This window comes from Apteryx mantelli, chromosome 4, assembly GCF_036417845.1.
Source record: "Apteryx mantelli isolate bAptMan1 chromosome 4, bAptMan1.hap1, whole genome shotgun sequence".
NCBI classification, from domain to species: domain Eukaryota; kingdom Metazoa; phylum Chordata; class Aves; order Apterygiformes; family Apterygidae; genus Apteryx; species Apteryx mantelli.
The window spans coordinates 23,031,694-23,045,328 of record NC_089981.1 but is presented as its reverse complement, the minus strand read 5'-3'; the positions used below and the strand labels follow the sequence as shown (position 1 = coordinate 23,045,328).

The 13,635-nt window shown below is 38.0% G+C and overlaps 1 protein-coding gene and 1 long non-coding RNA gene across 2 annotated transcripts in view; both read right to left on the bottom strand.

Moving 5' to 3' along the window:
• Positions 1-5,143: 5,143 nt before the first annotated feature.
• On the bottom strand, positions 5,144-6,977 carry LOC106497052 (uncharacterized). The gene is made up of 3 exons (XR_010884061.1): positions 6,894-6,977; positions 6,019-6,144; positions 5,144-5,198 (listed from the first exon to the last, which is right to left on the bottom strand). It is a non-coding gene; the product is annotated as an uncharacterized lncRNA (long non-coding RNA).
• A 2,491-nt stretch (positions 6,978-9,468) lies between these two features.
• LOC106496909 (mucin-2-like) overlaps positions 9,469-13,635 on the bottom strand; it is a 52,963-nt gene continuing 48,796 nt past the window's right edge. Inside the window, exons 36-41 of the mRNA XM_067295339.1 lie at positions 12,537-12,720; positions 11,964-12,159; positions 10,786-10,964; positions 10,478-10,547; positions 10,065-10,165; positions 9,469-9,707 (exon numbers count right to left, since the gene is read on the bottom strand). Of these exons, the coding sequence (XP_067151440.1) occupies positions 9,469-9,707; positions 10,065-10,165; positions 10,478-10,547; positions 10,786-10,964; positions 11,964-12,159; positions 12,537-12,720 (969 nt within the window). The remainder of the gene's footprint in view (positions 9,708-10,064; positions 10,166-10,477; positions 10,548-10,785; positions 10,965-11,963; positions 12,160-12,536; positions 12,721-13,635) is intronic.

Genomic DNA, 13,635 nt, shown 5'->3' with positions numbered 1-13,635 from the left:
TGGTCATCCAATAGTTAGGCTATGTAACAAAAGTTCTGAGTGGAGAGAAAGCATGTGAATGCCCAAGGAAGGACCTTTACAGCCAGTATTGAAATTACACCCCAAACCTTTGAATGCTTATTTCACAGCTGGGATAAGTTGTGGGCTAAGTGAATGGTTTCTCTACTGTGATTTTATCCAAAGATGATCAGATTGGAAAAAAAAATTAAGCAATACTGATAGCTTATGGGACATGTCAGGTTCTGTCTTGGATGTATAAACAAGTCTCTCTATGTTATTTAGACCAGATGTGTTTAGATTCAAGAGTTAATCAAGGGCATAATTTATGCCAATGATTTGAAACTAAAGCAACAGTTATAATATGGCTCACAACGAGCTCTGTGAAAGAAACCTTTTTGAAATAAACCTTTTCAGATATGCTTGTAAACTGTGAGCCTAGAGCCCTCTAGTGTTAATGCTGGTGTAATGTACATTAGTTATCTACACCAATAAAGTGTGACCTGCACAATATTCTGACCTCTGTCAATAAAGGGCTACTAAGCCAATCCCTTTTTTTCACTTTATTTTTTATTGTCTTTAATACTTATCCATGGATTAGAAAAATAGTAAATTTTATTTACGAGAGATGTAACTGATCTCATTCATTACAATTTTTAGAAAAGAGTCATTGATTTCCTCTGGAGCTAATTCCCAATTTGTGTCAGCAATAACTCAGAGCAAAGTTAATTCCTATGTAAAGGAAAATAACGAGGGAAACCTGGAAAGCCAATCTATGCCACCCACTGGTGCTCTTTATTTTTCACCAACTTCTTGTTGTGTTTCCTGCTACTCAGGGAGCACCTGCAAGTCCTTCCACTTGCTCTCCCACACCCAAAGTGCATTGTGACCCCTGTTCTCATCTTCCTCAGCTGAGGGTTGCCATCTGCTTCTTGCCAGCACTGGTGCTGTGTGTGTGAGACGGTTCCTAGTTGCTCCAAGGTAGGGTCTCCAGTGTGTCCTCCACCGCAGGTTTTGTGTGCCTCTGCTCCTTGCCCCTACTTATGGGGGTTCCTTGTTTCCCCATGCCAGGAGCAAGGACTGTCCCCTCCTCTCCTTCTCTTTCTTTCTTTCCTTCCTTCCCTCCTTCCTTCTCCCATGTCACACAACCCTAGGTTGGTTTTGCCCCCCCTCCCTAAGTCATGATCACCTCTCAGTCTTCCCATGTGTCAGAGGATGAGTCTGTCTCATTCGCTTCTTCTTCCATGTATTAGTCTTTCCTCTTTCAGTAAGATGCCTCAAGCATTTGCTGGCACAGGCTTAATACACATGGAGTTTTCCGTGAAGGAGGGGAACTGCTGGGATATTGAGATACAGACTTTCCTTGGGAAAAGAATTGATGACTTTGAAGCCGCATGTGGAGAATATGTCAGTGGGTTACCTGTGGATAAGGGGCTGTTGTGGACCAAAGAAGTACACAGTAATTTATTTTCTATTAATAGACATTCTCTCTTCCCTTCTGCAGAATGAGCAGGAGCAGAATTATACCCCAGCCTGCCTGGAAAGACCAGAGAATCTGTTGCTCACCAAACCAGTCAGTTCAGTATCAGTGCTGTACCGGGAGGCCAGGTGGGTTAGGTGGGAAAGAGGGAAGTGAGCAATAAACCATCTGGGACCTCACTGGGAATCAGAAGAGCCTAAGAACTGGGACAAAAAGATGTTGTGAAAAGCCAGAAAATGGACAGTAAAGTAGCAATTTGGCCAACAGGAAGCTGGGAGGTAGGGCAAACTTTTTCAAGCAGAAAGTATGAGGTTACCAGTGGTCCCTGAGGAGAACTCGGTGCTCACCTCTGAGTGAAGGGGTCTATGGAGTGACATAGTTCTGTGAAAGAAAAATGGGTGAGAAAAGCAGCCTAAGCAGGATACCTGAAGAAACCTACATGCTTACCCTGTTACTCCCTCTACTAGGTTGTCCAAACTGTAGGCGAGGAAAAGCTTATCATTAATTTTTTTCTGTTCCCTCTATTGATCCTAGAACAGTCATTTGTAAATTGTGTAACATGCTGCTTGGCATCATACAGTTTACAGGCAGGTATGTAGTCACTGGTTGAAAGCATAATGTAGCTAAAGCTGCATGGTAACTTGTCAAAACTTGCAAATTTACAATAGTGCCACTGCAGATTTGTTTGAGATTTGTGTATGTTTCAATAGGCATTAAAATATGAGACTGGTTTGGAGTACTTTGGATAGTTTTTGTCAATTGAGTAAAGAACTTCCAGTTACAAAATAGGTACAGACTCAAAAATAGGCTTGTTTACTGAAGACCCTCTAGTCGATAGCATCAAGTTATGTGCTTGGAACACCTTTAGTATATGCTTTTGAGTGCCTTCCTTTCAAAGCACTGAAGAGCATTAAAGCTCTGTAGAGAGTTAGGTACCACAGTGTAGACTGACTTTTTAACTGGAGCTCTTGAGGAATGGCTACAGTAGAGTGGGAAGCAAATATTTTATAGGGCCAGCAACTCTCTTGTAAGGGATTCAGTGAAAAGACAGAGGATACAAAAGCTTTAAAATGCTCAAAATTTATTAATCATCATTTCTTTTTTTCATAAGGAACAAAATAAACAATATTTCAAAACAAAATGGAAGAAGAAAATATACCACACCCAGATAACATCACTAAGACTAAGAAATGGGGTAACAAATTCTGAAGGAAATGGCCCAATAAATCAATTTTCCAAAAATAAAATAAATAGCAATGGTACAACTTTTTAAAACAAATCTCAGCTTCCTAGGAAAGAATTTACATATAATATTATTATTATTATTATTACTTTTGTTTACAAAAATCCTTCACATGCCCCTGTTGGCAAAAAAATATATATATACTTCTTCTGTAAACAGTTAACCACAAACAAAAAAAATTCCAAATTTTCATATAGTTACTATGCTGATGGTATTATGTAAACAAAGAATAGTGTGCAGCAGCTTTTCATGATAGGATTTCTTTCTTTCTTTCTTTCTTTCTCACAAGAATATACAGGGAAAATACCCATCATAAATTGCTCATAATATTGAAGTTTACAGTTTTGAGAAGATACAGCTTTCTATACAGTCTAAGTTTTCCTTAAAGCAAAAAGAAAAAGAAAGAAGCTGACAAGTACAGTTTTGTTTGTTTCTTTTCTTTTCCGGACTTTAGCTTTTGATCTGTCTCAATGAAATGAAATGAAAATGTTCTAAAAATGGTCAGTGTATGTCAGTGGAAAGATTAGTTATTTTCAAGTGGGTACAGAATGTAATGGCTAGCAAAACTTAATTTCCTACATAGTAATGTTTATTTTATGCCTATCTAGTCTATATCATGCCAGCAAGGGAAAGCTTCAAGCCAGGAAAGACTGCAAACAAACAAACAGCAAATGTCAAAACGACCTTATGCTGTACCTCTCGAGGTGTAAAAGAAAAGATACTCAAAGCAATGAAAGATGCATTGGAATGAAAACTGAAATAATATAGGAGCCAGGCAGAAGATATCATCTGTTCATCCAAAATTTTAGCTGCTTTTGACACTTTTGTATTTTTTGAAAGGTTTATTTTAGTCTATGTTCAACTCTTCCTTGTTTGGCTTCTTCTTGCTAGTTCTCATTTTAGACCTTCCCTTTCTCTGGCAAGGCCATTGCCTCCTGCACTGATTGTTTGGCGCGGTTGGTAGGGCTTTCAATGTTTTGAACAATGCACTCAGTGCCCACACAGCTGCATTTCTCCACGTAGGTGTATAAGTAATCAAGGTAGGTTCCATCACTGCATGTCAGGGTCACTGTTCTTTGGCTGGTCTTGATTTCCTGACAGCACGTGCATTTATGTTCCATCATGTTCGCCTCTGGAGAATATCTGATTGCAAGACCAACACAAGAGAAAGATTCAGAAATGATGTTGTGAGAAATACCACCGCCACTCTCATCCCTTACTAGGCAAAACCAAAAGTTGTGCATTTGCATGGGGGGCAATTGCTTGATATTACCATTCTGAGAGTATTGTGCTGAAACATAAGTTGCTACTCGCTGTAAAAATGGATAAATCTAGTTCTATGTTTCTAGCTCTACATTAGGACACAGAAAACATAAATGAATTACTCCAGAGCATGTATCAAGCCAGTCCAAAAACAGAGACTAGAATGAGACAGATAACGTCACTTTTACATGAGCCAGTAACTTGGGTCTATTCATTGTGGCATTGGTCTAGCTGTTAAAACCTGGTTAGTCATGAGGTAATTAACCTCATATAACATCACGTCTGTTAAAAGTTCATGTTAGCACAACAGACATAAGCAGTTGATGGCTGAGTGGGTGCTGGACATATTAATAAGGCATTTGCAATTTGCTTTCTGTTACCGGTGTAATGAGTAGAAGATAGAAAAACATAGGTTCAGTTGTATACAAGCAGAGTGAGTAATGATCTTTTATACCACTTACCGTGAGTAAGCATTACAGCTGCCTTCACAGTATGTTAGCTCAACAGGTGCAGGAGATACACATCCATGGTACTGGATGACAGTAGTGGTATTGTGCTTCTTACAGGCTGAAGTTTCAGCAGACCAAGAGAAAATATGTTAAAATATGTGTGCATATAAGTAGACATCTGTACATGATAGAGAGTTCTTAATAGAAAACTGAGATGAATGGAGCTGAAATAGGAAATTAGGTAACAGTGCAGTTCTCTTTTAATTGCTTATGGCCAAACGATGACTCTCTCTGCTTGTGCTAGCAATGAATGAAAAAAGTTCCCTTTCCTTATGCAGCACCAGTGCGCGATGCAGAAATAAAGAGTAGTGCTGTGGCAACTTGTCAACATGCATCCATCTCCCAGGACTGGTTTTACTTTTTCCTCAAAGAGAATGCATCTACAAAAGGTTGGAGAATAGCCACAAAAAGACTAACATTTAATGGCAGAGCATGGGAAAGTTCATCCTATACATGTTTTCAAAGGACTGGAAGTGGGTGCTGGAAACGTTCTATTCCTTAACACCCTGTTTCCTTTCTCACCCCAATATGAGGCACTGCTCCCAAACTCAGTCTATTCACCTGCTCTGTCTGTGCATCTACCATGCAAGATGGACTAACATGCTTAATAAGGCATATATTGTGCTTTTACTTAAAATGATCATGACTTACTTTTCTGTGGTTTTGGGCACAGTCTGCAGCAGTCATCCTCTGACACCCCGTCATCCTTGAGTGTGAAAACAGAATAAGATAACTCAGATTTCATATCTGCACACTAAAGCAGAGACTTTCCCTGCTTCCTAAGTTTCTCTGGTGCCAGAAACTTCTTTGTATTGAGATGGATGGGGGCAGGGCTAAATAGTAAGGGCACATAACTGCTACTTCAATACAGTATTAGTAAGACTTCTTCACAATCTGACATTAGGACTGAAATTGCCTTCCTATCATCAGACTTCAGTAGTCAGATTTTAGAAATAAAGCTTGTAGCAGACATAGGATATTTTGAGGGACCAAAGTGCAGATGAAGCATTATGTCAGCAAAGGTAACATAGTTAATGAAATGCTCACTTCCCACACAGGAGGGGCTGGTTCTGATCTACCCTGAGCTGTATTACGTTGAATTATTTTGCTAATTGAAGTAGCTTATTTTCTTTCCCCTTTGCTCTCAATGAATGAATTCTAAAAAAGAATTTGTAAGCTTGAATAATTTAGGAATAAAAATCCAAGTATTTTCCAATAAGATTCTTGCTCCTGGGTTACTTGACACTTTTGGAAATCCAAAACAGTATGCTGTGGCCTTTTCTCTAGTGCTTGCTCTGTCTTTTTGCATCAGCAATGACTGATATGCCACCCATTTTAATCTTGATTTGCCTTTCTGAAGTGAAATTTGATGGGACCAGATTCAGATAGGATACAATCTGAGTTACACTGCATATAATGCTTCTGCTAGGTATTTTTTTTTTTGGACATGGTGATCCCATTATCACCTGTGCCAAGCCACTGTGATCTTTTCAAACAAACATGAGAATTAGTAGAAGAGTACTTACAGGATCACAATTGTCAGAAATGGAAGGACAGCCTTTCTGTACAATGACTGGAATGAACTGATCGTCATGTTTTTCACATGTGTAAAATGTACAGTTTTTGCCAGGCGGCTTCCAGACTTCTCCAACCTGAAAGTAGTCAAAATTAAATAAAAGTGAACAGAAATCTTCTTATATAAAGACAAAACCCCAAAATGCAGTTTTTTATCATTGCTCCCTGTTGCGGTGTTGTTATACTGTATAATGTCCTCGAATCTCAGCTGATAGTTACTTGTCATATTATCATACTGCCTTAAATCTTTTTCATTAACCAAGTGAAGAGGCTATATTTTTATCTGGATACTCCCATGCTTTTTGTAGGAATGGGATAAGTATGTGGACTAATTTGGAAAGAGGAACTTACATTTTGATGGCTTTGACCTCCCCTTTTGTCATCAGAATTTATGGGGTCTGTCCTAATCCCACTCAGATATATGGCAGAATTTCTGCTGGCTTCACTGACCTCTTCTGTTTTAAAGCTCTCTTTGGGGCAGAAAACTGCCTCCAGATACATAAAAACAAAATTATTCTTTGAACAAAATGGGTGCTGTATTTTCAGGGCTGAAAGCAAATAAAGGCCCATTACTTTCATGTATGTATTTTCTATTTTGATTTCTGAAAGCTGTTGTTCAGTATCATAGTTGCTTCCAGAAGCCTCAGTTAAAACCAGAGTCTCGTAGCTCAAGGTGCTCTTTGAGCCATGTGAGGCAGTCTGTCTGTCTCAACAAGCATTGCAATCTAACATGAGAAAAGACAGAGCAAATAAATGTGATATAGACAAGGAGAGGAAGGAGCAAAGAGGCTAGCAGAGTTCACCAAAATGTAACAGGGGTAGTTACTTTGAGCACATGTGTCGTATTGTCTCCCATGGTCACTATACAAGCCACTGCCTTGCACGTGCCGCAGCACTGCCCAGGTTTCTGTGTATACTTGTAACCCTGTTTTGAAAGAAATGCAGAGGAAATGGTATTGAGTCAGGACACCAACTTTATCTCTGACAGTTATTTGAACTGAGCAGGGTAGGAATTACTGATTGCGAAATAGCACTCACCACTGGGCAGTATGTGTCACAGATAACAGGCTCGCACTTGACAAAGGCGTGATGAGGACCTGAGTAAGAGGAATTAAAGCAGGTGCATTTTTCACAGGGACCTGATGGGATGACAGCTCCAGGCTAGGGGAAGCCAGAAAAAAAGTCATTATTAATCAATAAAAGCAAGTTACTTAGTGTACATATGTCATAGGCAATACCAAACTGAGCTATGTATGGGCTAAACTATCCTTAAATACTGTTTTGATTGTTTTAATTAACCAGAGTTTCTGTTGTTGATAACACCAATGCTTTGCATTTTGGAAGGGAAATTCTGTTACTTCAGAAAGGAGAGCAGATAATACTCTTGCCTATAGGAAGGGGGTTCATATGCTGGCCTTGATTAAATGATTAATAATGTTTTATCATGCAAAATGTGGGGTATGATAGGAGTCTCAGAAATGTTGCATTGTTAAACTATGTGCAGGTATATTTTTATAGCGAGTTGCTGTGTACTTACTGGATAGAAGATATCGTTGACTGCACAACCAGGTCCTGTTGGTCCAATAAGAAAGGAAGAAAGATAGTGACATGCATGTATAAATTTTAAGAAGCAGAAGTATCTGAAAAATCTGCTGGTTTGTTGTCCAGATGTGATAACACAGCTAATTTGCATCTTTCTCCTATATGGCTTTTATGTTCAACAACTCTTTAAAATATAGCTCAGAGTAACATATGAAGAAGGTGCACGGTACTTACTGCATTCAACGGAAGGACAGCATTTTCCACGCTGTATGGTAACTATTTCCTGTCCCGCTAAGCATTTGTGTGTGACCTCAGGGCAGCGGCTAGTGTTGCAGACTGTGTAATGTAACAGAAGGTAAAAAATAATGAAATCAGAAATTTTAAATGAAGGTGATTTTGTTTTGCATGAGCAAGAACTTTGGAAGTTTTCCCTTGGAGCAGATACAGTGGTGCAGATGGAAATGTAGACAGGCTAGTCTAATGACTATCTCAATATATTTGCCAAGCCATTTTTGAAATGAATGAGCTTTTCTGTAACCTTTGGAAAACAAAGTATTGCCTGAGAAGAATAGAGTGGTGATTGCTGGAAAGAAGAATTTCCAAAGAGAAATTTGAACCAATTGGAAAATCTGATGACTCTCAGAGGTTCAGGAACACTCTTGAGAATTTTTTAAAAGTTTAAGAGATTTTAAAGATAAGATAAACTTTTGATAATGGTAATTTTTTCATGGAAAAAGAAGATGTTTTGAATACTTTTTGGTCATTGTTTTAGGTGATGGCATTAAAGGTTTTCTTTTTTCCTTCCAAAAGTTAAATTACAGGAAATTTTTAGTTACTTTTCTGTGTCTAACTGTGTAAAACCTATCTGTCTTTAAAGTTGATCTCTTTAGGTATCTAGTAGATATTCTGCAAGAAGACTCTAGGAAGTGGGATGGGGAAAAAAAGCTTTATGAGATTAATTAAAAGTATAAAAACCTGAGAAACTACTGCTTAAGTTCCCCACAATGCATACAGTATATTCATCATGATAAATAACTCAAACTGTACTTACAGCACGCAGGCTGGGTACAGCATGGATGTCCTGGCAGCTGTACCTGAACAGGCTCATAACCTGGATCATCACAATGCACTGTTTCTGTCGGAGGACATTCGTTTCTTGTACAATGCACTTTAAGAGTATGTTTGTCACAGACACATTCCTGGCAATCCTTCATCCATTTTTCTCCTGGCTGTATAAAAAAGAAAAAAAGAAAGAAGAAAGAAATTATATATAAATTTAAAACAAAATCATTCTTTTTTAAATAGTTTACTTATTCACGGATATAGTGATACCTGATTACATCAGCGTTTTCATATTTCTAGTATGTCTAGATTTTATAAGAAATCCTTAGATTGAAACTATTTAGCAGAAGATCCTGGAGGTCACTAATAGTTCTGAATATGTCCACATATCTATCAATGTTTATTTATTTATGGAGTTAGTATGAAAGGGTGCAAGTATAAAGAGTTAGTATAGAAAGGGTGTAAAGGAGAAGTGACTGAGATTTGCATGTATTTTTATATATGAAGTTATCATATCACATACTCATTTGCACATTAGATTACAGAGAGAAGTTTGTATAATTTTTGTGCAATTGAGAACCTAAGAATGCAGCTTGTCAGCATTTTCAGCAACAAATAAACTCTGTTACTCATCTGTCCATTTGTCTCTAGTAACTTTAGCTGGTCAAATTTATGGAAATAAAAGAAGCAGATATGCCAAGTTTCCACTACTATCATCTGTTCTTTTCTCTCTCTCTCTCTCTCTCTCTCTCTTTTTTTTTTTAATATGAGGTGTTGGTTATTGAAAGAATATCCCATCACTTGCCATTTAATGTCTCAGGAAGTAACATGTGATTTCGGCTATCAAACTCACGATTATTTTTAAGACTTAAGAGGAACAAACATTTGAAAAAAAACCCTAAAATCTCCTCAAACTTAAGCAAAACTTTGTTCTTGTGAAGCACCGAATGTCCTCTTGCTTCCCCTGTCTGTACTTGATATACCACATTGATTGTCATACTCACCCTTCTGGATATTCCACTCGGTTCCCTACAAGCTGAAAAAATAAAAGAATAGAGATTTACATTACTGAAAATGAACACAATGGAGTAAATCTGTGCAGTTTCAAATAGAGATACTGTGAAGATAAATCTAACAAGAAACTGAATATGCAAAGTAGTCCTTTGGAAATGAAGGACAAAATTTCTTCATTTTGCTATGTCTGACATAAATAAGGAAGGTGGGAAGAAGGGGGTATTGATCATTATTCAATTTTTAGATGGGGAGACTAAAGGAGCTTAAGTAAACTGAACTGATTTGCCTGTGATCTGACCATGTAAAAATGGCAGCAGAACTCTGTTGACTCCCAGTCCAGATTTCTATTTATTCCCCAAACTAAATACAGAATACTTACAGCATTCGGAGACACAGATGTTGCTGTCTTCTCTGATGAAAATCTGTCCTTCAGGACAGAAACATCCTTCAGTTACACCATAGCCGCTGTGCTCAACAGAGCTAGAGTGGGAGGAATGCATATATTTGAGTACAATGTTTTTGCTGTAAAGCAGGAGAGAGGGCAGCATGTGTTGAAGGTCACAATGTCATATAAAAGGGAGACGAAGAATTTACATTTTTTGAAGTACAACAGGAAGTGCAGATTCACAGAGCTGATCAATGAGATATTTAAAACTTGAGTAATTTATACAAATTCATGAGATATGTTTCACTATGAAAGTTTTTAGTAATTCCATTTTCTAAGGATAGTGGCTGGGTAAATAGAAAAGAAGACAAAGATTAGCAGTTGTAATTTTTCTGGTCTTTTCATACCTTGGGTCACAGGTAGGAGGATTAATGGACCCACATGCCTTGTATACTGTGTTTGTTGGACAGTTGTATGCTGTAAGGGAAAAGAAGAAAATAGGTCAAAAATTGGTATCAAATACTTTTTGTAGCAGATGTTCTTAAGTGTTTCTGGCTTGGCCTTTGTCATCTGGGGCTTCCGTTGGTAAAGATGTCTGTGTACATTTTTCTAGGTTAAATATCGTAGTCAAGTGTTAGATGTTAGGTGTGTTTACTGAATAGAACCCTAATTAATAGGGCTTTACACATACATTTTTGAGTTCTGCAGTACTTACGGCATGTAAAGTTGGTCTTTCCTCTCCAGTCAATGCAGATACCTCTAGCAGCACACTCTGTAGCATACATCTCCAAACTGGAACACTGTACCGACTCATCAGATACACGACATCCATCAAAAACACAGCCTTTGAAATATGGGTCTGGTGGTATCACATCATGGCATGGTTCAAAAACTCTTGAGACAGAAAAGAAACCAAAACCCTTTCGTGTTAACCAGTCATTATATAAAATCAGATCTTGTCAGACAGCACCTTCCTACTTAAAGGCACATTGTTCTCTCCTTCAAGAAGGCACACATTACAGGAAACAGAATTAACTCTAAGAATGGCCACTAATCTGGGAGATAGATTCAGGGTAGGAAAAGTTAGGAAATTTGAAGCCCTTAGAACTGTTTTGAGCCTATTTTTCTAAAGATGCTAATGGTCATAATGTTTGTGTATGTGTACACAACTCTTCATTTGTCTGACACCAGAAGTTTCTTGAGGAAGGCAATTGCATTAGGTAGAAGAAAAAGGGATGCTAGAAGTGCCCAAGAGGTGGAAACATCTAATAGCTCATAAGTTATTAGACACTACAGCAAGTATGTGCAAGAGGCTTTTATAAATGATCCAGCTGAAGAACAAGCTTTTGGTTGTAGTTCACGCAGGTGTAGGAAATAGGTATGTAGGAAACAGGCCTTTGTTAGTGCTGGTGCTTTTGGAGCTGTATGTTTTATACAAAATGCACAAATATTGAAGGATACTTTTGGTGTTAGCCTGGTTGATTAGCAGGCTCTTTGCTGTTTGTATTAAAGATCCAGTTCAAATTTAAAGTTCAGTCCTTATTTAAGTTAGCTAAGTTAGTAGTTATACTAGTGGAAATAGCCTGGAAAGCAGGGAGGGAGAAAGATAACATAAATCCATGTGCTTGAAACCCAGGGAGTATGAATTCTGGTTCTTGTTGTATCCCTGATTTGCTGACTTTTCCTCTCCTTGCTCAGGTGTCTTTGGGACTGCAAGTCCTTAAAGAAGAGCAGTTTCTTTTGCAAAGGCCTTTTACTACCCATATCTTGTCATTAAGCTGATATTTTCAGATATGATCACATGATAGGGCTATAGTTCTTATTCATTTCATAAGATACTGAGAAAGCTTTGTCTAGCTAAGGAAGAGCAAATTCATTCAGTTTTTATCTTACTTGCTCTTGATAAGCTTGCAAAGAGGCGTTTTACAGTGAGGCGATGGTGGAGGTGTGGTTACAATTGGCGGTGGTGTTACATGGCAGGATTTGTTGTCATTATCAACTTCCCAGTGATGAGCCATTTGGGGACAGGAGGAAATGATCTTGCCACTTGGCAAGCGGCATTCATCTGATCTGTTATTTGTACATGTTCCTGGAAGATATCAGAGAGGAGCAAGGTAAGTTGCATAAGCCACATCTGAGGTGCACAATACATACCAAATTTAGAAGGGATTTGCACATGAAATGTATCAGGTGCCCTGCTTCACAGGGAATGCTTTCTCTACATTTATACGAATTTTAATTTAGTTTGGGGCAAAAAAAAAAAACCAAACCCCCAACCCCAAAATCAAAAAAGCAGGTGTTCGTAATATTGAGCTATTGATCTTAAGAAGTTTAAGACCAAAATTGTTCTCAATTCCATTTTACTGCTGTTTGAAAAATTTCTGTCTATGGTTAGCCTGCATAAACAGAGCGGGTGAGAATAACCATGGGAGGGTAGAGAAAGAATCAATAATGTATCTGTCTTACCACACTGTCCTTCAGTGTTGTTGCCAAATTTGCTGAAGGGGAGCTTCACTGAGAAAATCAGCCCACTAAAGGTGATGGTTGCATCAATCTCTGGTATTTCAACAATCATATTGATGCCCAGCATTGAAATAGAAATGCCATCTTTCTTGAACACTGGTTGGACAATCTTTCCATTGAAGTAAATCTGGATGTAGGGTTAAAAGAAAAGAAAAAAACTTCAGAATAAGGGCTGCTTCTATTTGATTGTTTTAAATAATGTATTTACTGATCTTTATAATTATGCATAACTCATTCATCATGCATCATATTCAATGACAGTTTTCATTGCAATAACAACATATGCTGCATTCATTTTCAGCTTGTGTGGCTATATTGTTCCAGAGTGACAGAATAATAATAATAACAACAACAACAACAATAATGAAGTGGCCTCTATATGCCATGTTTGGGCAGACTGTGTGCTAATGTACATCATTCTAAACTGAAGTATTTTATTGATAACATCATTTTGTTTAATGTAAATTTTTCCACATAGAAATTAGTGGTAGTTTTCTTTTAATTGCAAAAATGTTCCCACCATTATTATGTAATAACTTTGAAATTCCTACAAAATCACATAGTCCCAACGCTGCACATTCCCTAGCATTGGGAGAGTCCTCTCAATTCAAGATGAAGACAAATGTGCCTGGTGCTGTTTTTACTTAGCTGTCATATTTATTCTTTAATCTAAGCTCTTCCATTTTCAGTCCATCTTACACGAGCTAATGAAGGTGGCATATTTGCTTAATAACTTTTTGTTGGGAATTATTCTGCAACTTTCTTCTCATTGGATTGGGATGAAGTAGGAGTTAAAACTGTCAGTTCCTATTTTCTCTCACAGGGAATCACTGGACTGTTTCCACATAGCTTTCTGGCTGGAGCAAATAGAGCTTGGTGCGGCTCTGCAAGGGCAGAGTGCAGGTTGACAAACATATCCTCCCACCTATTTGAGTTCTCTTACCAACTAATTAATTCCCCAGGGTAACACTGGCAGCATAACCGACTTCTGATTTTCACCAGCCACCAACACTAATTTAGGATCATGAGGACAAGGGGACAC